The sequence below is a fragment of the Ramularia collo-cygni genome, assembly GCF_900074925.1.
Source record: "Ramularia collo-cygni strain URUG2 genome assembly, contig: RCC_scaffold06, whole genome shotgun sequence".
Classification (NCBI taxonomy): domain Eukaryota; kingdom Fungi; phylum Ascomycota; class Dothideomycetes; order Mycosphaerellales; family Mycosphaerellaceae; genus Ramularia; species Ramularia collo-cygni.
Window position 1 is genome coordinate 251,406 of NW_019716260.1, and position 21,175 is coordinate 272,580.

The window sequence follows — 21,175 nt, forward strand, 5'->3', positions numbered from 1 at the left end:
TGCGTAAGTTCCCAGGCAGCAGTGCGTTTCATCAAGCCCAAATGTCTTCCAAAATGAAGCGGTACATCGACAAGTTTCGCGGGCGCCAAGGTAAATCATTGAGCTCGCAGAAGGAGGATGCACCCGGCGAGGCATCGACAGGAAGGGAGGCGATTATCAGAGAGCACTGTCTCGGGTGCGATAGGCCAGTCGAGAGCACTGCAAAGGTGAATGAGGAGATTTCCAAGGCATCGCCAGAGGTACAAAAGGATCCTAAGATGAAGACCTTCAAGCGGGTCCCCACTGTCAAGCAGCAGATCGAAGACGTTCCGAAGTATTGGGGGACAACGACAGATATCGGAGAAGCGCAGCTGGCCATTTTACTGCAGCACGTCATCCAGACAGACTACGAGCCACATTTCAAGCTCGCTCGTCGGCTGAATGGCTCATTCAACGTAGCATACATCATGGAATCGGTCCGCGGATGGAGGATCTGTGTGCGTGTTCCAGCATGCGGATTTCCTGGGCGATGGAACGAGTGAGTTGCAACCCCTGAGACGCAAGGCCTGACGCAGAACTGACTCCAAGCACGACAGCCGCGATGCAGACCTGTTACGAGCGACAGCTTTGGGAATGAAGTACATCTACGAAAACACCGAGCTGCCCATTCCGCAGGTCCTGGCTTATAGCGCTGACACGAAGAATGAGATCAACGCGCCGTACACCATCATGACATTTCTCGAGGGAAAGAGTGTGACAGATCTTTGGGACGATCTCAGCGTCACACCGTCAGTCTTGGAGGCGCGGAGGCAGAAGATCATGCACGATCTTGCCAATATCATGCGCTCCCTAGCGACAACAACCTTTGCTCGAGCCGGAACACTTTGGTTCCCTGATGACGATAGCCCCCCTGAGGTCGGAAATAGCTATCGGCTGGACAAGGCAAAGATATTCGCCCTTAAGCGCGAATTTCTTGAATTCCCACCAAGAGATTCGGTAGCAGAATTGCTTCGCTGTGGCCAGCACAAGCGGTTGATAGAAGACCGAAATCCTGGAGTCGAGCACGATGTTGCAACCGTTGGTGTCTATGCTCTTTGGGATGTGATGATTGAAGCATTCCTCCAAAGCGGCGGGAAGCAGAAGGCCGGCGAGCCAGAATTCGTGTTGATGCAATCCGATTTCGTGAGTGTGGATCCGCTCATCGTAATCTATCCTCTGCTGACCTATATTGAAGAACCGGCAGAACATCCTTGCAGATGAAACCGGCAAGGTCACGGGATTGATAGGTAAGCAGTACATCTGGAGATGTTTAACTTGTTCTGACATTGTCCCGTAGACTGGGACTGCCTCGAATCAATTCCCCGCTGTATTGGCTGGTGCAGTCTCCCGCACTGGCTCGAAGTCGACTGGTGTCCAGACTATCGCTGGCCCCCGGAGGTTGATTTTGAGGAAACTCCCAAACCAGACGAGTTCGATCGCTACCGCGCGGACTACGCCAAATACATGCGTGAGGTGTGTCAGGGTAGAAGCGACTCGGTTTTCACCTCTCGCAGCCACATCTACCAGGTGCTTTTCGACAGCGTAGAGAGTTTCGCCGCAGTTGAGTGCTTTGTGTACAATGTTCTTACCGACATCCTGCCAAGAAGCGTCTCATACTTCCACACCCGAGTCGACGACATTGGACGCGGAGGTTTCCAAGTAGGAGAGAGGGAGTGGTTTGAGGCACGCCTGGTCCGGTACTTTGCTCCGGATGCTGAGATGGCAGCAGTGGAATAAAATAGCAGATGCATGCTATGCTGGAGATCGAGGAAAGGGTCCGACGGGTGATGTCCGTTTCTCGATTACCAAGACATCTTGACAGGGGAGTCAGATGGTCGTGGAAATATGGGCGGGTGGGAATGTTTCTGCTGTGGCTCGATGCTTCTCATCCAGCGATTAAGCCAAGGCCGGAAAAGGCTTTGATAGAGGCCGACGTTCATCGTACAAAAATCAAAAAGTTCTTCAGCTGATTGATGACTTGTGTCGTGCAGAATATCAATCTTCTTAGACCTGACGTGATCGTACCTCCATTTCGACAACAGCAAGACAAGCCAGGGCATGGACAGCAACGTATTGACATCAAACAGAACTCCGGGCAACTTGGTTTTTCTAAGCTTACTTTATTTCAGCCAAGCTTCAGCCATGCAATCCCACATTTAGCATCATCATATTTTTACCAGCCTCCAGCGGCAGGAGCGGCAAAGGCAGTCTCAGCAGCGCTGTTATCCTCCCATCCACCCTGCTTGGCCGGCTCGGCAGAGACATCAGCTTCAGTCCATCCACTGTCCACCTAGGACGAAGGAGGAGCGGCACCACGGCCACGACCGAATCCACCACGCTGCTCGCCACGGAACTCGGGGTTGAAGCTGCCTGGAGCGCCACCGCCCTCCTTGCCCTCACCACCGAATCCACCCTCACGACGACGGTATCCGCCCTCACGGTCACCACGAGGACCACCACGGCCGCCTCCACGGCGCTCCTCGCGGCCATCAGCACCGAGCATGCCGCGCGGTGGGGCGTGGCTGCGCTGCTGCTTGACGTGGGTCTGGGGAACGATCTCGGCTGGGAGGTGGAGCCATTCGCGGAGGTAGTCGAGACCCTCTGGGGTGAGGGTGTAGTAGTACCACTGCCACGAGAACTGGGTCTTGAGGTAGCCGCGCGAGGTAAGCGACTGGCAGGCCTTGATCACCTGTTATGGCAGGTCAGTGAGATTCCAGTGGCGAGCTCCTCGAGGTGCAGCGTACGTAGAGGTTCTTGGTGTCAATCTCGCCATGCTTGGGCAGGTTGAAGTCCTTCTTGGCGACGAGCACACCCTCCTTGAACAAATACTCGTRAATGGCCTTGCGGTCTGCCTTACTTTTGAGTTGTCAGCGCGCACTATCAATGGTAGATGGTGATGAGCTTACGGGATCAGCATGYTGGCGGTATTTGCTGGTCGTTAGTGAGGTGTCGCAGCTTTCCAAAATTGTCGATGTTTGAATTGATGTGTGCGCGAATGCCGTTTGGAGCATTCTGAGATATGCAGCGTGACAGATGCTTCGGCGCCTTTCCCGCCATGTCCGCAGTGGATCTTCAACTTGAACCTCCAACAACATCCCACCGTACCAACACCACAACAACCTCACATACGACCGCCATGGACTCTTCACCAACCCTCAACATTCTGGTGGCAACTTTTGCGGGCCTCGGTCTGCCGCGCACACTCTCACTGCCAACCGCCCCTTCGGCTCCGATCAGCGATGTGTATGCCACCATCTTGTCGCGTCTGCCCGCCGTAGACCCTCGCCTCTTGATCACGACCGTCTCGAACAAGCAGCTGTCACCCAACTCATCACAGCCTATTTCAACCCTTCTTTCCACCCCAGATGACACCCTCCTCTCTCTGCGCCTCAGCAGGAAGCTGTGCGGTGGCAAAGGTGGTTTCGGCTCCCAGCTGCGCGCCGCCGGTGGTCGCATGAGCAGTCGCAAAAAGAACAATGCGAACGCCACAGGATCAAACCGAAATCTTGATGGAAGACGATTACGGACTGTGGATGAGGCGAAGCGCCTGGCCGAGTATCTTGCGATGAAGCCGGAGATGGAACGGAAGGAGAAGGAGGAGCGGAAGAAGAGGCTAGAAGCCGTGGTTGAAGCTGCTGAGAAGAGAGAAGAGACCATCCGCRGGGGAGGTGACGCTGGCACGAGGCTGGATGCTGAGTTTGTGGAAGGAAAGGAGGCCGCGGAAGCTAAGACGAGGGAGGCAGTGGAGAAGGCCATGAGGGAAGGTATGCTTGTCCGGACTGGTAGCGAGACAGAGGATGAGGACATGCAAGAGGGAGGGAGCGAAGGAAGCAGTGGAGACGCCAAGGGTGAGGCGTCTTCATCTGGTGGAAGGTTCTTTGGTTGGGACGACGAGGAGTCTTCCGATGAGGAGGAAGAAGAGGAGGCGGAGCAAGATGTGGTTGATGCTCCTGCGCTTGCATATGAAGGCAAAGAAAAGGGGAGAGCTGCTTGAGTGGGTTGTGGTCATGAGCTGGAATAATGAACCATCGTCTTGCTCTGTCTTTTTCGATCGATCAGCAGACGACCCATCTCGTCAGTAAGAGACTGTCGACTTGTCTTACTCGAGGTGTCCCACTTGGTCTGATGAGCGATCGGTGCCCTTTACTCCACCATTGCCAAATGCAGACTTGCTGGAAATGATGACTTCGAAATCCTAGAGATGTACATACGACTAGGCAAAACGCAGGAGAGCTGCAGATCTCCTTTGGTATGTCACCATGCCATTCTCATGAGTACGCTCGCCATCACATGTGCTTCAACAGGAAAGCGTACAGCGCCTCGTTTCCATACTCCGCTCCAGTGTCCAAAAAGTGGTCCTCGCCATGTGTTCGTTCGTACACAACCTGAGCGTACGGTCAGCATGCAGCTTGTTCGAATTTTCTCCTGGAAGTGCAGACCTCAACGCCGCAGCCTAGCATTGCTCCAACGACTTCATCTGCCTGCTCGACGCCGCTGGAAAGAACGATTGGTCAGTAGGTATCTTCCTCGAAGCATGCCAGAGCAACCTACACTGCGCTATCGGCATCACCGTGTAGAATATACGCAGGACAAGATCTCTTCGCATATATCTGCCTCGAAAGCCTCCAAGCATTTGCCTCAGGACCTTCAGGAACATGCCACAGCTTGGCCAAGTTGGCATCGTGCACTGGAAGGAGAAGTCAGATTGATGACTTGGCTCAATGGACATAATGACAAAACATACTCATGCGAACATACATGTTCCCTCTCGCGTCATCTTTGGGGTTGTTTGCAACTTGAGCAGCATTCGGATCCAGATACGCAGCTACAGTCTCCCTCTCCACAGCTGGCCGTCCCATTGGCGGCGGCTGAGGGTTCGTGAAGAATGTCCCAAGCGGATCTGTAATGGGATATATCGGAATGATGACGTTCGGTTTCGGCTCGACGTTAATACCAGCGAGAAGAGCAAGGTAGCCTCCCGCCGAGCTTCCAGAGACCGCCAGGCGAGAAGTGTCGACTGGAGTATTGCCAAGACGAGAGGCGAGATCGTTCCGGATGAACTTGACGCAATCGTAGACATCTGAGGCTATTTCTACAATGGTGGCTTGTGGCGCGAGACGGTAGTCTGCGGATAGCACGCATAGATTGTACTTGGAGGCGGCCTTTTTCATGTGTGGTGCTATTGCATTTCGATGGCCTTGTATTAAGCCTCCTCCATGGAACCAGAGGAGACAGGCTGGGGGTTGGGGTGATTCTTTTTCCGGCAGGTAGACATCGAGGGAAATCTCCAAGTCTCCTACTTTCTTGTAGACGAGTGTCTTTGAAGGGGTGATGTCGGCCATGGTTTACTTAGGGAAGACCGATTTCAATCAATGCAGGTATGGRGATGTGAAGCTGGAAGCTGCTTGCTTCGGCGTGTAAGGTATCTTGAGTGGACCTGAGCTATGGATCCCCGATATCGCTGTCTACCTACCACCAAAGGTAAGGTTGTTCATCATATGAATGCATGTATCATTTCTCGTTCTTTCATCGAATCAAGTAATATAACAATGGCAGAATTGCAAGACCAATACATCTTGTTCAAGAGAGACATTGACCACCATGTTGCATTTCAGAGAGCTGCACTAACTTCTGTCTCGAATACGTCCTCGAAATTGTTCCTGAGCATACAGGTCAGTGGAGGTATCAATCAAGCTTTGATCATCTTAAGCTTACATTCAAAGCGTAGGTGATGGCGTTGCCAAGTCCCACGAACTATGCTCGCATCAGTCACTGCAAGTAKACTCAAGGACAAAGTTCTAGCTCTTACCTGAGTGCAAGATTGCATTGCCACCAACCATTCAGGAGACCATCCGGTCGCGGCTTCGTGGACTCGATTCGCCATCCCAGGTAGCCAAAGCAGAATGTAAAGTAAGGGATACCCATTCAGCAAAAGCATCTTCCTGGTAGTTGTTAGATCAAACTATGATCAGCATGSTCTCCTCTCACCTCAAGTCCGGAGTCTTTTTGATTCGACCAGTGGTGTTGTGGTTCGGGGAGGCTGGGGCACATGTAGTTTGGATGAGAGTCTTCTTGTCATCCTCTTTTGAATTGCCCATGCGACTCAATTCTTGCTCGCTAGACGAATGAAGTTCCCGCTCACTTGCCTGCGAGCCGACACTCGATACCCCACGATAATGTCTTGCAAGGTAGATGTAGACATAGGTGTAAATGGAGACTGTCACGATGAAGATGGCAACTCTCCATCCATGCGTCAAACCCCATCGAAGATCTTGACGGTCCTTCTTGATCCAGCACCAGTTGCCTGAGACAGGCCCGTAACCGTGGAGGCCGAGAGCAATGTTGCTGGTGATGAGTGGGAACAGCCACGGAATCGCACACACGGACAATGTCTTTAGCCAACTCGGTTGGAATTGGAACCGGTTCTTGCGAACCGTGATCAGGACCGTGATGGAGATGATCAATATGTTAAAGTCGATGGCCTGAACCGAGAATTGGCCTATCCAGCCATTCTAGACAACGAAGTTCAGTTTTCAGTACTCATCATAGCTGGGATTGCATACATACCGTGGTGCATGCAGCTCCTGCAGTGAAGTAATCTTCGCGATGTCTTTCCGATAGCGCAATCCCGCCAGAGATAGTGTTGTTCAGGGAGTTTATCCAATCTAGGCTGTGTCAGAAAATATATTTGGGACCTAGAGACGGGAGGCGAACCAGCCAAGAGCAAGTTCACAACCAGAGCTTGTCGAAAATGGCGTTCCGGTGGGTAAATGAAGTATAAGACGCCGAATATCGTGGTGGCCAAGCAGGACGTCAATGAGCCGATGAAAGAGGGGACAGCTACAGCCAGTTCGAGATGCGGCATATTTCCGACTTGCCGACGTGTAGTCGCGCGTGAAGCTGTTCGGAGATGGTAGCACCAGACTCATGTTGTATGTAGTTGGTCGGACCGACGAGTCAGCGGATGCCTGTTGGAACCTAATTACTCGACTGAAACAGTTCTCAATCAGCCCATGATCCTTGCTTGTACGTGCTTACACACTGACTGTAATTCACCTGCTCAAGGTGGCTGATCTCAGATCGAACAAAGTGTTGTTGGTCGTGTTGTAAACAAGGCCTTGGTTGAATCATCGCTGGCGCTTGATCCATGGCCGGCCATGGCAATGATCTTACGGCGCCAACAAGTACTTTTTCCATGTCCGTCTCTCCCGGTCATGATGATTAGCCACTCACTGCGATCGTGTCTGCGCTGCAGGTAGATTCATCACGGAGGGAAAAGCGTGGAAACGACCGAAATCATGAAGAGGAGTAAACTTGAACGGGTGAAAGAGCCACATATCCCCGCAATGGCGTGGTAGATACTACCGTCAGTCACCTCGGGACATTCGTGATGCTTTGTCGATGGATTGTGACTTCCTTGCCATTGAGATTGATCGATACGAGTGCTGGACTGGCCAGTCGTAAGATGCAGCCCATTCCAGTGGGGAACTATCTCGTGATGGCCGTTGTTCGTGCCCACTGTCATCAGATGAGAATGCAGATGATGTGGTGTGCAGAGAAGGAAGAACTGAAGTCGTCTTTGGGTAAAATGAAAGCAGTTTGGCGTGACGTGATCGCCGAAAGTCATCAGCGACGTCGGAGGTTCCAGGTTGTTTCTCCAGCGCAACCACTTCGTATCTTTCTCAATACCATGCAGCCATTGATAAGACGAGCGTCGCACGGCATATCAGGATCGAACTGCACTCTATCTTCGGCACTACCCCTTCGACTCAAGACGACGAGAGCTTTTGCAACGTCAACCATGGTCAAAGACCCATTCAAACCCGCAGCTCGCGTAGCGGGGCAGCGTCAAGATGTCTGGAGTATTGTGAACGAAGCAGCTCAGGCTTCATCCGTACAGCCAATGGTGAACATGGGCCAAGGCTTCTTCGGTACGTCTGTCTTGAATACATAGACAATCAGGTACTTCCTCTAACCCACGCAGGATACAACCCTCCTCAATTCGCCATTGACGCCGCAAAAGACGCGTTGGACAAGGTCGAATGCAATCAGTACTCCCCCACCAAAGGACGACCACGGCTAAAGAAAGCAATCGCCGATGCCTACTCGCCCTTTTACAAACGTACCCTCGATCCGGAGACTGAAGTCACCATCACTACAGGTGCCAATGAGGGCATGCTGTCAGCGTTCATGGGCTTTCTAGAGGCGGGCGACGAAGTCATTGTATTCGAGCCGTACTTTGATCAATACATCTCCAACATCGAGATGCCGGGCGGCAAGGTCGTATACGTGCCTCTWCAGCCACCCAAAGATGGAGCAAGCAAGACCACCAGTGCGAGCGAGTGGTCATTGGATATGGGAGTGTTGGAGAAGGCTGTCACCGAGAAAACGAGAATGATTGTCATAAACACACCCCACAACCCAATTGGCAAGGTCTTCAGTCGCGAAGAATTGCAGGCTATTGGTGATCTTTGTGTCAAGCACAACATCATCATCCTCTCCGATGAGGTGTACGACGCCCTCTACTACGTACCCTTCACCCGCATGGCAACACTGTCTCCAGAGATTGCCAGACTCACTCTTACTGTTGGCTCAGCAGGCAAGCTATTCTACGCCACTGGATGGAGAGTCGGATATTTGATTGGCCCAGAGCATCTGATCAAGTATGTCAGCGCAGCGCATACACGTATATGCTTCTCCAGTGTTTCCCCACTTCAAGAGGCGACTGCTGTTGCCTTTGAGCAAGCCAATGCACACAACTTCTGGGAAGAGAGCAAGACGGAGATGAGGGCGAAGATGACATCGTTCAACAAGATTTGGGATGAGCTCGGACTGCCGTACTCTGATCCCGAAGGCGGCTACTTTGTCTTGGTGAACCTTGACAAAGTGAAGCTGCCTGAAGATTATGACTTTCCCCCACACGTCGCGAGCCGACCTCGAGACTTCAAGCTGTCGTGGTTCTTGATTTGCGAGCTCGGAGTGGCTGCGATTCCCCCAACGGAGTTCTTCACAGATGCCAACGCACATCTCGCGGAGGATTGGCTACGGTTTGCTGTTTGCAAGAACGACGATGTTCTGGAGCTGGCCAAGGAGCGTCTCCGTCGATTGAAGAAGTATATCCAGTAGACGTCTTCTCAAGAAGAAGGTCTGCTTGATGCTGCACTTGTGCCAGGCGGGCGTTTCCATGTGTTGATGCAAGAATGCTGATTCATCCCTCTCGGCGGAAGATGGCAGTCACCACGCTCTGTCCGGTCTGTCCGCCAAAGGTAAAAGTGGGATACTTTGCCTCATCGTAGAACGTGAGTTGGCTTCCCTCGCATGCTAGCCAGTCGAGCAACTCCTCTTTTGTCCAGTTACATGATGTAATGAAGAGGAATGAGCCTGGCTTGATCAATGCGGTCACCTTTTCCCGATATATCTCACATGGATGTGGTGACTGCCCGGAATGTGGCATCAAAGAGATGGCGTCAAACGTGCCTTTGTCGAGAACAACATCGAATCCTTCTCCCAACCAGGTCCCTGGTGGTTCGCAGAGTAGATCCCATTGCTCAAACACAATCCGAGCAAGCTCACCAGAGTCTTCCTCTCCTCGTTCTTCGTCTAGAGCCTGGAGCCGTTGAATGTTTACTTGACGTGCCAGCTGAACGCTGGCTGGACTGTAATCGACACCGACCATCTCTCCAGTCCATCTGGCACCATCATCGTCCTCGTCATCGCGTAGCGCAAATAGCATGTGACCATTGCCAGTGCCAAGGTCCAAGAACCTGCAGTGTTTTCGATCAAGATGACCGCGGCCTTGGCTGTCATACGTGCTGAGTTTCTTCAAAACGGTGTCCTCTGCATTGCTTTCGTCGAACCAAACGATGCCTTCATCATCGGCGTCTCCCTCGTGATTTTCAATTTCTCGGACATAGGCTGCTTCCCAGCTGCATTACCCTTTAGCTGTACTTCACAAATGCATGTCATGGCTAACGAGCATGATACATACTACTCTTTGGTTCCCAGCTCGCTTGGATCCAACAGTTTGCGCGCACGCGGAGCAGCATCTGGTGATACAATATCGTCGGCCATTGTGGAAGGTCATCTGCAACATCTCGCGTTTGGGAATTTGACGGCGAAGAAATGCGCACGGACCAGCCGCATCTAGCTCGTACACCAGCGGCGAAGATGATGATGGCAGGTCTTGCTCCGACCCAGCAAATGGCCGGCGGGCGTGGAATTTCGCACATCGTCACAGAAACTGGACACGGCAAGCGTTGGTACGATTGTCCAGCGCGAAAAGCATCTTCATCATCCTGCAGCAGCCGAACGACATCACCAGACTTGACTCCCGTCTCTCGCCATCACCGGACCTCACTCCCTCACGTGTCCCGCCACGTTGTCGTCCCGGAGGACCTACGAAAGCGAAACTTTTGGCATTTGGACTTGCTTTAGCACTATTTACTTGCAATTACCACATCTTGGTCCTTCCCAGACGCACAATCTACGTCATCACCACCAGCTCTCTCTCTAGCCTGTCCTGTGCACGTTGGATCTTCAAAAGGCCAAACTCCATATCATATTGATACCTTTACTCCGGGTTTCGTGAACCGCGACCATGGCATCGGAGAGCAATAGCCTTACAGCCGTCCAGCTGACCGACCTTTTGGATGTTCTCAGTCATTACGAGACCTATAAAGAGATTGAAGAATTCAAAGCTCCTGGAGCAATCTACAATTACGGACCTCCTTTCCAAGACGACATACCCTCCCCACAAGCTCCTATATTGCAATCCCTACTGGCAAAATTCGTTCTCAAATTGCCTGGTCTCCGCGATGTGCCGGAGCAATTCTGGAAAGGCCACATCGAGCCTTTGATTCAAGAGCTGTCTGAAGCGGAGCTCAGCGAGAGTTACGACAAGGGCGTTTTGGGAATCCGCAAGACTCTTGCTACCGCAATTGCAGCTTTGATCGAATACCCCGCACGAGGTATCTTGGATTTTCCACGAAAGGAGATTGACAGTTCCCGCACTTATGATGTATCGAACCCCGAGGATGTGCATGCTGCTTGGCAGGACTGTGTGCAAGAACTGGTGTATGGTGATTTGATCGATCGACTGGTGAAACGGGTTGCGGAGACGGAGGACTTGTCACAGCACGAATCCGTGGTTCAAGGCAGTACGTATACTCGGGTGTTKAAGCATGATCAATGCAGTAGTGTGGCTTACATCCTCCTCTTGCAGTGCACGAATTCATTCTTGTAAAGTATGGACGTCAGAGATCTCACGCAGGAAATTCTTACTAACTGAAGCAGTCTTGCCTCAATCATGCACTACGCATTAGTACTTTCGCCTGAGGGCGCAACGTAGGTCAAGCAAAMGGCGTGGATGTCTCACATTACTGACCCTGCGATGTTTAGTCTCGTTCGCATGATGGAGAGCGTGCACAACCTCTTGCCTTATATGGTAATGCGACAGACGCTCAAAATTGGAAACGTCGCGACGATGCTCAGCGGTTTGGTGCGGGTGGTACTGGCCAAAGCCAGCATATCGAGCGTCACAAACTGGATGGGTTTGAGTAGTGGAGCCGACGAAGGCATGAACTTGATGCAGCAGTGAGTGACAGATTGACATTCCTGCCCCAAGATGTGTACTCATCGACATAGAATCATCTCTCAAGTGCTCGGCTGGGACAAACGGGAGCTCAGGAAACGCGCGGAAAAGATCGWAAAGGACAAAGATGCACCTCCCAAAGAAGTTCGCGATGAGCTGAAAGATTGGATCCAACGAAGCCGTGCGGAGCACGAAGCATGTCGCGCGAGCAGTACGGCACAGGACATGTCAATCGTGGGAGTCATCTTGTCATTGTCGTCCCTATCAGTCGAGCTTTCGACATCGCAACACGAGAAGGCGATGGAGTATCTCTCCCTACAACTGGCCATTCGAGATCGCACAGAGATCGTTCGGGTCATGTGCAAACGTAATCCTGACATCCTAACGGCGGCTGTGAGACAAGGTGTCGAGGCATACACGCCAATGATACGCCATGTCCATCAGGCTGTGAATCTGAGCGATACACTGTGGGACTTTGAACGCTTCTTAACCGACGTGCTGGTAAGTGATTGAAAGGAGAGGAAAATTGCACCCGGCTGATGATGCATAGAAAACTGCCAAGCCCACAGGCGCAAAGGGCCAAGAACAGCCCGCGACAGTCGAAGATTTCGTAGACCTCCTCCATCGACACCAAAGCAGCGTCCACAAGTTCCTGCACCAAGCGGCCAAGAACGGCAAAGAAATGGTGTCATGGTGGCAAGAATACGCCCACACAGCCGCACAGCAGTTCCGAAACGACGACAAGCCTCCTCCGAGCAAAGCCGTCATTTCCGACAAAATGGCAATGGGAGGCGTGAAACAAGCCCTCGAAGCCGAAGTCGCCGCTCTGTCGGATTCGGATCGTAGGGAAATTATAGCAGAGCTCGAGGCGCATCACCAGTACATTGATGATTTGCGTGCGGCATCTGCAGCTCGCATCAGCGCTGTGATTAAACGCACGCATTCGACCCCTTTTGGTCCGGGAGCATATCTTGCGCGCTGGCAGCAACTCATGGACAAGACGCCCGTGACGCCCGCGACTTTCAATGGACCGGTTCGATATGGAGGGAGTCAAAGCGTCAAGGATGTTGATGGAAGTACGAGCAGTGCTCCTGCGGATGCGAGTAAGCCACTCGTAGCACCGAAAGTTGATACGACGTTGAGGTTGCTCGCGGATAGATTCAGAATTGTGCTTGCTACTGGATGAGTGGAGGGAGAGTATCCACATTGGCATCGGTTGGAGGAGATGGGGGTCATTGTTGCTGCTTGTTTGATGAGATAGAGCCTAGCACCGCCGCCACTTAGACCTCGAATTGTTAGGATAGATTGAACTAGCAAATTGATACTCAAACGATGTTACTCTCATTTTGAGAGCATGTTCAAAATTGAGCATGAACCTTTCACATGCCGGCTTGCTAACGACTTGCAGCTAGATTTTTGCACTTGATAAGGCACAGACAAATACGAGCGAGGGAGGCACACATCGCACGAAACGGATGGTAGGTGTCAAAAGGCAATGCCCATTGCATTATATCAAGTGTCCCTCGGGACACGAAATCTCTGCCGTAATCCTATCTTCGTTGAGCCATCCCCAAAAAAACAAAACGCCAGCAAAGAACAGGCGGCCTTGAAAATACCTTTACAGGTAAGGCATGCCAGTCTCTCGCTTCAACCAGTGTGGATATCGAACCAAAAAAGCAATGCTCCCCCAAAAACACACAAAACTCTACACAGTGAACTCTGCACATGCCAGACATCAACAGAGCGGTCATCACAGGTTCAGTTCAGAGGCAGTGTCTAGTCGCCCATCGTATCGCTGCCCTCACCAAACGTCTCCTCACCGTCCTCGTCCTCGTCCAAGATGGTAGTGCTGCCCACGCCATGGACAATCAACGGCGCCGTATTGCCGGCCCAGACAGCAACTCCAGTAGTCGCAGGTGCGCTCTGACTGAGGATGGAGAGATGTGTATTATGCTGCGTGGGAGCATGGTGCATGGGTGGGGCTGGCGGAAACGGCAAGATGGTGCTGGGACCGGCGACAGGGGTCCCACCGGCAGGGTAATGGCCATGAACATCGACATTGAGCACCGGTGTGTTGCTACCATCAGAATCGGGGCTCTGGTCGTCCATATCTGCGTCCACCATGTCGCTGTCTTCCATTGCTGACGATGCCACCGAATCGGGGCCCAGGGCTTCCTCTCGCCGCTTTTGGTCGTTTAAGAATTCGCGCAGGCGTGCAACTCCCGTGCCGGAGAAGACGCAAAAGACGTCCCGCTGATGTTCATTAAATTCCGGCGGAGCCTCTCTGCAGAATGCGAGAAGCTCCTCGCGCAAGAAGGCCTGCACGCCGGTCAAGCTCAGGTGGGTGAGCTTCGGGCAGTTGTTGAGTAGAACGTGAATGCCCTATGTTTTGTTAGTAGATATCAACAGGATAGACGTGAGACATGACTTACATCCAGTGTGAGCAACGTGCAGTAACTGAGATGCACTCTCTCCAGGACACTAACCCCATTCACCTTCCGCCCGTTCTTTAGTTCACCCACCGCCAAGCTGTAGATACTCCGGTCGGTGATGCCAGCACACTTGACTAGCCCGATCCTCTTCAGTTTTGGCAGACCTGCCAGCTTCATGACGCTGATATCGGTGAGCAGACTGCAGCATGCCAGGTCAATGTACCGTATACGGTTGCATGACTTTGCCAGAGCCTCCACCGAAAGATCTGTGATGCGTGCACAATGGCCGAGATGTATGTAATGTAGATTCTTACCCAGCTTGGTGATGGCAAGGACGGCGCGATCGGTAATGTGTTTGCACTTTGCCAGAATCAAATTCCGAAGTCGCGGGCAGCTCTTGACAATCATCTCGACACCCTTGTCTCCAAGCTCGTTGCAGTCGGTAAGATCCAAAATTCTCAAAGAGTCAAAGGTACGCCGACCTTCAAGGTTGTTGAGGAAGGCGGAGTCGTTGATTCGAGAGCAGTGCGCCAGACGCATTTCGCGAAGATGGGAGCATGACGTGAGCAGAGCCGAGACGGATGGACTCTGCAGGTTTTGTAGGCCGTATAGATCGATTTCCAGCAGATGGCTACTGTGTGCGGCGACTGTGAGAATGGCAACATCGGTCAACTGCGTGCAGTTGTTGAACTTGAGACGCTTCAGATGACGGCAGTTCCTCGCCATGGCGACAATGGAAGCGTCCGAGATCTTCTTACACCCTGTCACGTTCAGCCCTTGGAGTCGGAGGCACTCGTCTGCCACGGTCATCATGGTGTGGTCGGTGAGCTGGTCGAGACCAGTGACATCCAAAGCGAGCAGACTTCGGTTTCCATGCAACAGAGGCTGCAGACTGGAGTCGGTCAGCTTGCTGCAATTGGTCAGCGTCAGGCGCTCCACCCGCTTGCAGTCCTCCATGCCGGAGAGGGTGCCGTCGCTGATTTGAGTAGCCAGGGTCGACATGTTCAACCTCTTGACCAGATCTTGATATGCGAAGAACTTGTTGGTGGAGCGAATGGACAGGATGACGCGTTGGATGTTGTCCCACTTGCCCATGGCCGGCCGGTGCCACAGCAAGCCCACGCTGTTCCGTGCCCAGTCCTTGGACACCAGCAAGCAGTTTTGCAGGTCGCGCGGCGAAGTGAGGCGGGAGAAGATGCTGATGAGCAACTCGGCGGGCAGGCGGTGCACGGGTGACACGCGGCAGCGCTCCTCGTATTCGCGGCGCATGGCAGCGTTGCGGGCCAGATCCTGCGAGATTTCGGCGCCGAGGGAGGACTGGGAGTCGTTGGCCTGCAGCATGAAGGAGTCGTTGTCGTCGTCGGCGCCGCGGTCGGGTGAGGTGGAGGAGGAGCTGCTGGATGAGGCACTCGAGGTGCGCTGGGCTCGGCGGGCGCGCGCCATTGTTGTTGTGGGGAGGGGGTGGTCGTCTGATGTCGGGGGTGCAGGCTGGATGGCAGTGCAGTGCCTGCGCCTAACTTATGCTGGGCTGCTCCCAAGTCAAGTTGCTGGGGATTTGGCGGCGCGGGGTGCGGTCGTGTGGGTGGTACCGCTTTCAGCCACTCAGCAATCTGATGCAGGAACCTCTTCTTCCCTCTCCAGATCGACCAGCTGCCTTCAGGGGATGGCGTGTGCGAGCACGAGGAAAGGATAGCAAAACAGATGTGGTGTTGTGGCCCCAGTCAGTTGTTGTTAATTGTTGGCCCGCTCGGCAGCGTTCCGATATTTGCCTATACTAGGGGAGGGATGGCCCGAATGTATAATAAGCATAAATTAGGCCTAAGAAGTGGCGCGGCTGGGGCAGAACCGGTAGGCGCCATCGACTTCTCCCCTTCGCCGGTCCGGGGACTTTACTCCATCTCCGTCATCACGGGCCTACTACCTGTGCTTGTGAATATGGAAGGCTGTCGCATTCATGCGTCCATCATTTGATTTGCTCATCTGTACACAGGTCTACTCCTCGATGAATACATCACACCCCAACGCACTCATAGAAACCTCGAATGCCCTGTCTGAGGCCCTCCTCATATTCCCAGACCCAATTTCCACCCTGTCCACTATCCCGAATCCTCTTCAACACCCAAAGCTCCAGCATACCAATCTTGTCTGCGCCGTGCAGGTGACTCCGACTCCGCATCCCGAAGAATGTCATTGCATCGGAGAATCCAACGCCATATCCGAGCTCATACCGCCAATGCTCATACTGGCCTGGAAATTTGCTGTCCCAGTACTGACAATGTGATCCGAAGGCATTGCCTCTTCGACCATCTAATTGAGACTGCGCGTGGCTGATCCGATTCTGAATCTCCTCGATGCCTAAAGTGAGAGCTGGTGGCGGAATGATGGCGAGCTGCTCGGTCATCTGCTTCATGCCCCATTCCCCTCCCGGCATCCAGTCCATACGGTATGTCCACATGTAGCACCCTCCTGCACGCTGCTGGTATCTCTGCGATTGGGCGTGACCGAATTGCTGAACAAGCTTGTCTTTGGGATCATTCACACTCAGCTGCCATGACTTGTCGGAGAGGACGCAGCTATATTCTCCGACAATCAGCTGGACGGCTCCATTTGCGACAACTTTTCCTTCTTTGCCGTCGAGCTCCCGGAGCTTGCTCCAGACCTCGCCTGTAATCTGCTGGGGAGATTTCTGCCCATCACCATCGGTGAAGCACCTAGGTAAATTCATCATGTGGTCAGCAATGCTTCGTTCAGCTGGGATTACATGGCAACTCACCAGTAGAGATGTGTATCGATCACCACCGGACACCCACGTGAAGACGACGTATTCTTCTTGAGACTCCATTGAACGGCCTTCTCAAGATCCCAAGCATCCGAGATGTACACTGGAATGGCAGGATTGATCTTGCTGAACTCTGCCAGAACGCTTTCATACCACTCATACATTCCCGGCGCATTCGTTTCCGWCTCGTTGACAAGCTGAATACCAGCAACTCCCTCCATCTTCTCGACTTGATGCGCAATGAAGCACAGACATCGCGTTGCCAGAGCTTTGTTCTCCCTTCGCTTCCAGAATTCAGTCTTTCCGCTGTCAGTTCCGCTGTGATCTCCAGAGTTGGCTCCACCGGGTAGAGCATGAAAGTCCAAGAGGGTCCCGATGCCCCGTTGCTGGCAGCGTTTGACCAGGAGCTTCACATAGTCCCTGTAGCATATCAGTAAAAAGAGTGAAAAGGCAAAGAAGGAGTAAGAACAACATACCAAGCATGTTGATACACAAACGAAACCTCCTCAAAAGGCGTATCATGACAATAAGCCGGCCCAAGGGTGAAGTAGCCTATGGGGAGCCGCACAGAATTACACTTGGCAACATCTCGAAGCCAGTCCAAATCAGCATCGCTCACATATTCCTTCCAATGCTTCTGATATCGATCTCGCGTCTTTTCAAGCCCTTCCCTCTTGAACCAATCCGTGACGGCTGAAAGTTCCGAGGTGCCAGAGCAGGTTTCGGGATAGAAGGCGCCAGTCAGCCACTTTTCTTGCACGAAAACAGATCCCAGGTTCACTCCGTGTGCATAGCGATAGTAGGTGACATCTGCCAGAGTAGGAGGACCAATCACAGAAGGTCTGTCTGCAGTGCCGTCAAAGTTGTTTGGTAGGGTTCTTTGAGCGGCTGCTTTGGCGCGGCCTAGGAAGTTTTTCATCTWGATGTGGTGGTGACACAGAGGCAGAAATACTCGCGTGCTCAGGATGAAAATGAAGATGTGTACCTACATGGCATGCATGGGTCAGAGTGGGCCTGTTAGATGACGTTGACGATGTTGATGAGGAAAGTGATACATTCGAAATGTAATGGCAGGCGTGAACTCGATGGCAGACTCTCGGCAGATCGATCGGAGGCCAATGCGAGGTGCAGAGGTCTTCATCAACGTGGTTCAGATTGGAACCAATTCATCGACGATCCATTGAGACAGATTCTCGAGTTTGGGAGATGTTAAACGCTGCATTTGACGTGTGAGACAAAAAGTTGAAAGTAATCCGCCGAAGAAGTTGCTCCAAATGTCATGTGCATGTAGTTTGAAAAGTCTTAAATTTCGCATCTTTGCAAGGGTATATCGCACGAATGGCCAAACGGCTGCTCTTCCTACTGCTAGTCCTACACTTGCGAGTCTCCGAATTCCTCGACACTCACTCGTTACCAACCCACGCATACGCAAGACCCACCAATGCTGCAGCGCTTCCCCACACACTGGCCCAGCCGAGAGCACCCAGCAACTCGGTGCCTTCGATGATGACATATGAGCGAACGAAATTACTGATGAATGATGATGCTGCTAGTGTTGCCGTGCGCTTGAGAAGAATCTCTCCCCTGTGAGTAAGCCCGGATTCGCCAAGTCCAAGGTTCCATGCGACGGTCTGTCCAATGGTAGCTGTCTGAGGGTCGAAAGCAACTTTTCCGGGCTTCAGAGCAGGATCGGTGATGCCAGGGTTTCCAGGCGATCCAATGGCCGGCACAAAGATGAATTGAGTCGCTGCATACCCGAGAGGACCGAATAAAGCCAGCAGGAGTAATATTCCCGTGTTGTGGGCCCTCTCGAGACTGCGAAGCCCATCAAAGTGTACAATCATGTATGTGGGCAGCCAGGTGGTGAAGCTTCCATAGACGACAATGGCATAGATTGATGCGCCGAATGCTGCGATCAGGTATTGGACGCCTCTATCCTGAGCGACTGCCTGGTTCGCATTCTTGACTTGGCCGCCTCTGCGGGCGTAGTTCAGGCTTCTAAGAAAAGCAAATGGGATTGCCAGGGCAGTCACGTCGATGACCATGGGAATCGCGGTTGCAAGGTAGTCGACGCCGAAGAAGGTGTTGAGGAGGAAGTAGTACGGGACGTTGTTGAGGAGAGATAGGTATGCCAGGTCGACGTCTGTGTGCCATACGTCAGTGTCTGCGTGTTGAACGCCCGAACATCGCGTCTTCCCACTTACAGTCGTAGCAAGCGTACCACGCAATAGCGAGCTCGGCCACCTTCCAAGCAAACATTGCCCCGATTTGCCATCCCTCCGTCAGGTCTCGGCTGACGGCGGCGAGCTCGGGACCGATGAGTTCGGCGGTGAGGGAGCGGAGGGTTGCGCTCAAGCCAAAGGACACCAGAACGGCCAGTGGGAAGCGCACGGCAGCCGGGAGTCGCGACACCATCGATTCCTTGCGCCCTTCCGCCGCGGCGACGATACCTCCATTGGAATCGCCGACGTCACGCGACCCGAGTGCGGTGCGAGTTGTCATTGCAGCGACGAGAATGGACGGTGCTGGGTTGTCTTGTGTTGATGGATTTGTTTGAAGCCTTCCAATCCTTGTCGATAAACAACCTTGACACGCTAGGCTTATTGTAGCACTGGTCGCACTATAGCGCGTGATCCTCGCGCTCATCATCTTTCCACCTCACATCTTCCCGTCAGTCATCAGTCACCAGTCACTTGTCAACACGCTGAGAAGCTCCCCAAACAGTACAAACAATGACATTCAATTCGACGGCTTGGACTTTGCCGCTTGATTACTACCCTTGGCCAAATCATCTTTGCTCGGTCTACTCCCTCCAGTCTCGGCCAATGACACCCTTCAAAGGCCACCACGGCCACATGTACAACAAGCTTCCCTACATCGATCTATCCTCTTGTATCAATAGATCCCATCGCCTCGCAATCGATAATCGCGTGACCGGGGCGATTCCCAGTCGGGGATGGAAGGCATTGACGTCACATCTATCTGATTATATGCATCCGAGATGGCGTTATTGTAGGCGTTGAACAGCCTTTGGAAACCCATTCGTGTGACGCGGCCTATCTGCCTGATGCGTTCCTCTTCCCAGGATATGGAAGTGCTAGCGGTCAGGTGGATGGTGCTAGTTGGTAAGAGTGCGTCACGAGGGTTGCCACTRAGGTGTACAAAATCGACAGCGGGATAATGTCCCCGCGAATTGATGTTCGGATTATGCAAGTCTCGAATACACACGTACTCGCCCCAGCGGTTGAGATCGATTTTGCTGAAGCCTTGGTTCCTATTACTGTAGATCGGAAGGCAGGTCATCGACCTGCTGTGTTTGTAGAGCACAACAAACATCCGCGGCTTGGAATATATCCAACATTTGGTTGTTAGGTTACCGATTAGGTATCCGCTGGGAACGCCAGTCTCGGTGAGTAGCCGGTCGTCTCGTTTCAAGCTACCGTCCAGATTTGGAAGGTGCCAGGGGCTGGAGATTACATCGCCCGGGTTGTATGTCGCCCATGTKGCCTCGGGTTTGATGTAAGTTGGTCTGTCATTCCACGTTGTCGGCCGCAAGAGGTCAGGATCCATCCACTGCGGATATTGGGTCTGCCTTTGATATGGCTGGGTAAGGACCCTAAATCGAAGTGCAAGGCCCGTGTCGAACATGGCTGGGTCCGGATTTTGTGCTGGACCTGGGTTGGGCAACGATGCTTGGGAACCAGCAGCTCCGGCGTTCAGGCTCGTTGTGCCGACATCTGCAGCTGTCGAGGGGTCTGCTTGGCCTATAGGTTGCTCACCGCGCCCTCGAGACCGGGATCGGGATCGCGATCGCTCACGCTGGTTGCCTCCTGGCTCTGCCATTTCGATCAAGTTTGCAGAACAATCAAAGGAGTGGGACGTTCCGCGGTAGTGTTGCTTGGGTGTCGAGTATATAGATAGAACACAGACCAAACGTGTTTAGCCTTGGACGACCGCAGAGTCCTTCGACGATATCCGAACAGCCCATGAGACTCGCCCGCGCGATGAAAGAATTGGTGGTAATCAAAGGATATTGTTGCCGCTCTTGGATCGCATGTCAAGCAGAACAAAGGARCGCATTCCAACGTTTGTGAGCGGATTTGTGTCCATTCGAACAAAGGAGTTGAAAGAACTGCGCGTGAATTCTCCAGCCCTTTGTTGCATCTCCAACGTCGATGTGCGTGGTAGAGAGGAGTTTTTTGCTGGCTTGCCTCAATGCATCCTCGCGACATCGTGTCTTTCAGCGGAAGAGCGACGAGAAGCACGTATCTGAACGCGAATCAGATTGATTGAGGACACATAGAATGTAAATCATATAGTATGCGAGATGCGTTGCCCGAGATGAAGATGAGCTGA

General features: G+C 52.7%; 12 protein-coding genes; 4 read left to right on the top strand and 8 right to left on the bottom strand.

The window, feature by feature from the left end:
- Window positions 1-53: 53 nt before the first annotated feature.
- On the top strand, window positions 54-1,755 carry RCC_04456 (uncharacterized protein; the record flags this gene model as incomplete). XM_023769734.1 has 4 exons in its annotated part: window positions 54-517; window positions 576-1,161; window positions 1,214-1,265; window positions 1,316-1,755. 4 exons carry the CDS (start codon window positions 54-56, stop codon window positions 1,753-1,755), a joined length of 1,542 nt encoding a protein of 513 aa, XP_023625502.1.
- A 553-nt stretch (window positions 1,756-2,308) lies between these two features.
- Window positions 2,309-2,935, bottom strand: RCC_04457 (probable 40s ribosomal protein s10-b; the record flags this gene model as incomplete). XM_023769735.1 has 3 exons in its annotated part: window positions 2,309-2,707; window positions 2,763-2,874; window positions 2,925-2,935. The coding sequence occupies 3 exons, from the start codon at window positions 2,933-2,935 to the stop codon at window positions 2,309-2,311; spliced, it is 522 nt and encodes a 173-aa protein (XP_023625503.1).
- A 219-nt stretch (window positions 2,936-3,154) lies between these two features.
- On the top strand, window positions 3,155-4,012 carry RCC_04458 (uncharacterized protein; the record flags this gene model as incomplete). Its single annotated transcript, XM_023769736.1, has 1 exon — window positions 3,155-4,012. One exon carries the CDS (start codon window positions 3,155-3,157, stop codon window positions 4,010-4,012), a length of 858 nt encoding a protein of 285 aa, XP_023625504.1.
- Window positions 4,013-4,304: 292 nt separating this feature from the next.
- RCC_04459 (uncharacterized protein) lies at window positions 4,305-5,360 on the bottom strand (the record flags this gene model as incomplete). XM_023769737.1 has 4 exons in its annotated part: window positions 4,305-4,403; window positions 4,458-4,512; window positions 4,570-4,705; window positions 4,763-5,360. The coding sequence occupies 4 exons, from the start codon at window positions 5,358-5,360 to the stop codon at window positions 4,305-4,307; spliced, it is 888 nt and encodes a 295-aa protein (XP_023625505.1).
- Window positions 5,361-5,642: 282 nt separating this feature from the next.
- Window positions 5,643-6,883, bottom strand: RCC_04460 (uncharacterized protein; the record flags this gene model as incomplete). XM_023769738.1 has 6 exons in its annotated part: window positions 5,643-5,678; window positions 5,734-5,772; window positions 5,828-5,960; window positions 6,007-6,530; window positions 6,586-6,683; window positions 6,733-6,883. 6 exons carry the CDS (start codon window positions 6,881-6,883, stop codon window positions 5,643-5,645), a joined length of 981 nt encoding a protein of 326 aa, XP_023625506.1.
- Window positions 6,884-7,819: 936 nt separating this feature from the next.
- Window positions 7,820-9,144, top strand: RCC_04461 (probable BNA3-Arylformamidase; the record flags this gene model as incomplete). XM_023769739.1 has 2 exons in its annotated part: window positions 7,820-7,949; window positions 8,003-9,144. 2 exons carry the CDS (start codon window positions 7,820-7,822, stop codon window positions 9,142-9,144), a joined length of 1,272 nt encoding a protein of 423 aa, XP_023625507.1.
- An 82-nt stretch (window positions 9,145-9,226) lies between these two features.
- On the bottom strand, window positions 9,227-10,089 carry RCC_04462 (related to anther-expressed protein SLL2-S9; the record flags this gene model as incomplete). XM_023769740.1 has 2 exons in its annotated part: window positions 9,227-9,944; window positions 10,007-10,089. The coding sequence occupies 2 exons, from the start codon at window positions 10,087-10,089 to the stop codon at window positions 9,227-9,229; spliced, it is 801 nt and encodes a 266-aa protein (XP_023625508.1).
- A 526-nt stretch (window positions 10,090-10,615) lies between these two features.
- On the top strand, window positions 10,616-12,794 carry RCC_04463 (uncharacterized protein; the record flags this gene model as incomplete). XM_023769741.1 has 6 exons in its annotated part: window positions 10,616-11,174; window positions 11,240-11,261; window positions 11,311-11,361; window positions 11,416-11,610; window positions 11,662-12,109; window positions 12,159-12,794. 6 exons carry the CDS (start codon window positions 10,616-10,618, stop codon window positions 12,792-12,794), a joined length of 1,911 nt encoding a protein of 636 aa, XP_023625509.1.
- A 590-nt stretch (window positions 12,795-13,384) lies between these two features.
- On the bottom strand, window positions 13,385-15,483 carry RCC_04464 (related to ubiquitin ligase complex F-box protein GRR1; the record flags this gene model as incomplete). XM_023769742.1 has 2 exons in its annotated part: window positions 13,385-13,990; window positions 14,041-15,483. The coding sequence occupies 2 exons, from the start codon at window positions 15,481-15,483 to the stop codon at window positions 13,385-13,387; spliced, it is 2,049 nt and encodes a 682-aa protein (XP_023625510.1).
- A 568-nt stretch (window positions 15,484-16,051) lies between these two features.
- RCC_04465 (related to Putative glucan 1,3-beta-glucosidase) lies at window positions 16,052-17,738 on the bottom strand (the record flags this gene model as incomplete). XM_023769743.1 has 3 exons in its annotated part: window positions 16,052-16,751; window positions 16,814-17,239; window positions 17,296-17,738. 3 exons carry the CDS (start codon window positions 17,736-17,738, stop codon window positions 16,052-16,054), a joined length of 1,569 nt encoding a protein of 522 aa, XP_023625511.1.
- Window positions 17,739-18,222: 484 nt separating this feature from the next.
- On the bottom strand, window positions 18,223-19,321 carry RCC_04466 (uncharacterized protein; the record flags this gene model as incomplete). XM_023769744.1 has 2 exons in its annotated part: window positions 18,223-18,962; window positions 19,024-19,321. The coding sequence occupies 2 exons, from the start codon at window positions 19,319-19,321 to the stop codon at window positions 18,223-18,225; spliced, it is 1,038 nt and encodes a 345-aa protein (XP_023625512.1).
- A 393-nt stretch (window positions 19,322-19,714) lies between these two features.
- Window positions 19,715-20,662, bottom strand: RCC_04467 (uncharacterized protein; the record flags this gene model as incomplete). The annotated part of the gene is made up of 1 exon (XM_023769745.1): window positions 19,715-20,662. One exon carries the CDS (start codon window positions 20,660-20,662, stop codon window positions 19,715-19,717), a length of 948 nt encoding a protein of 315 aa, XP_023625513.1.
- Window positions 20,663-21,175: the final 513 nt, after the last annotated feature.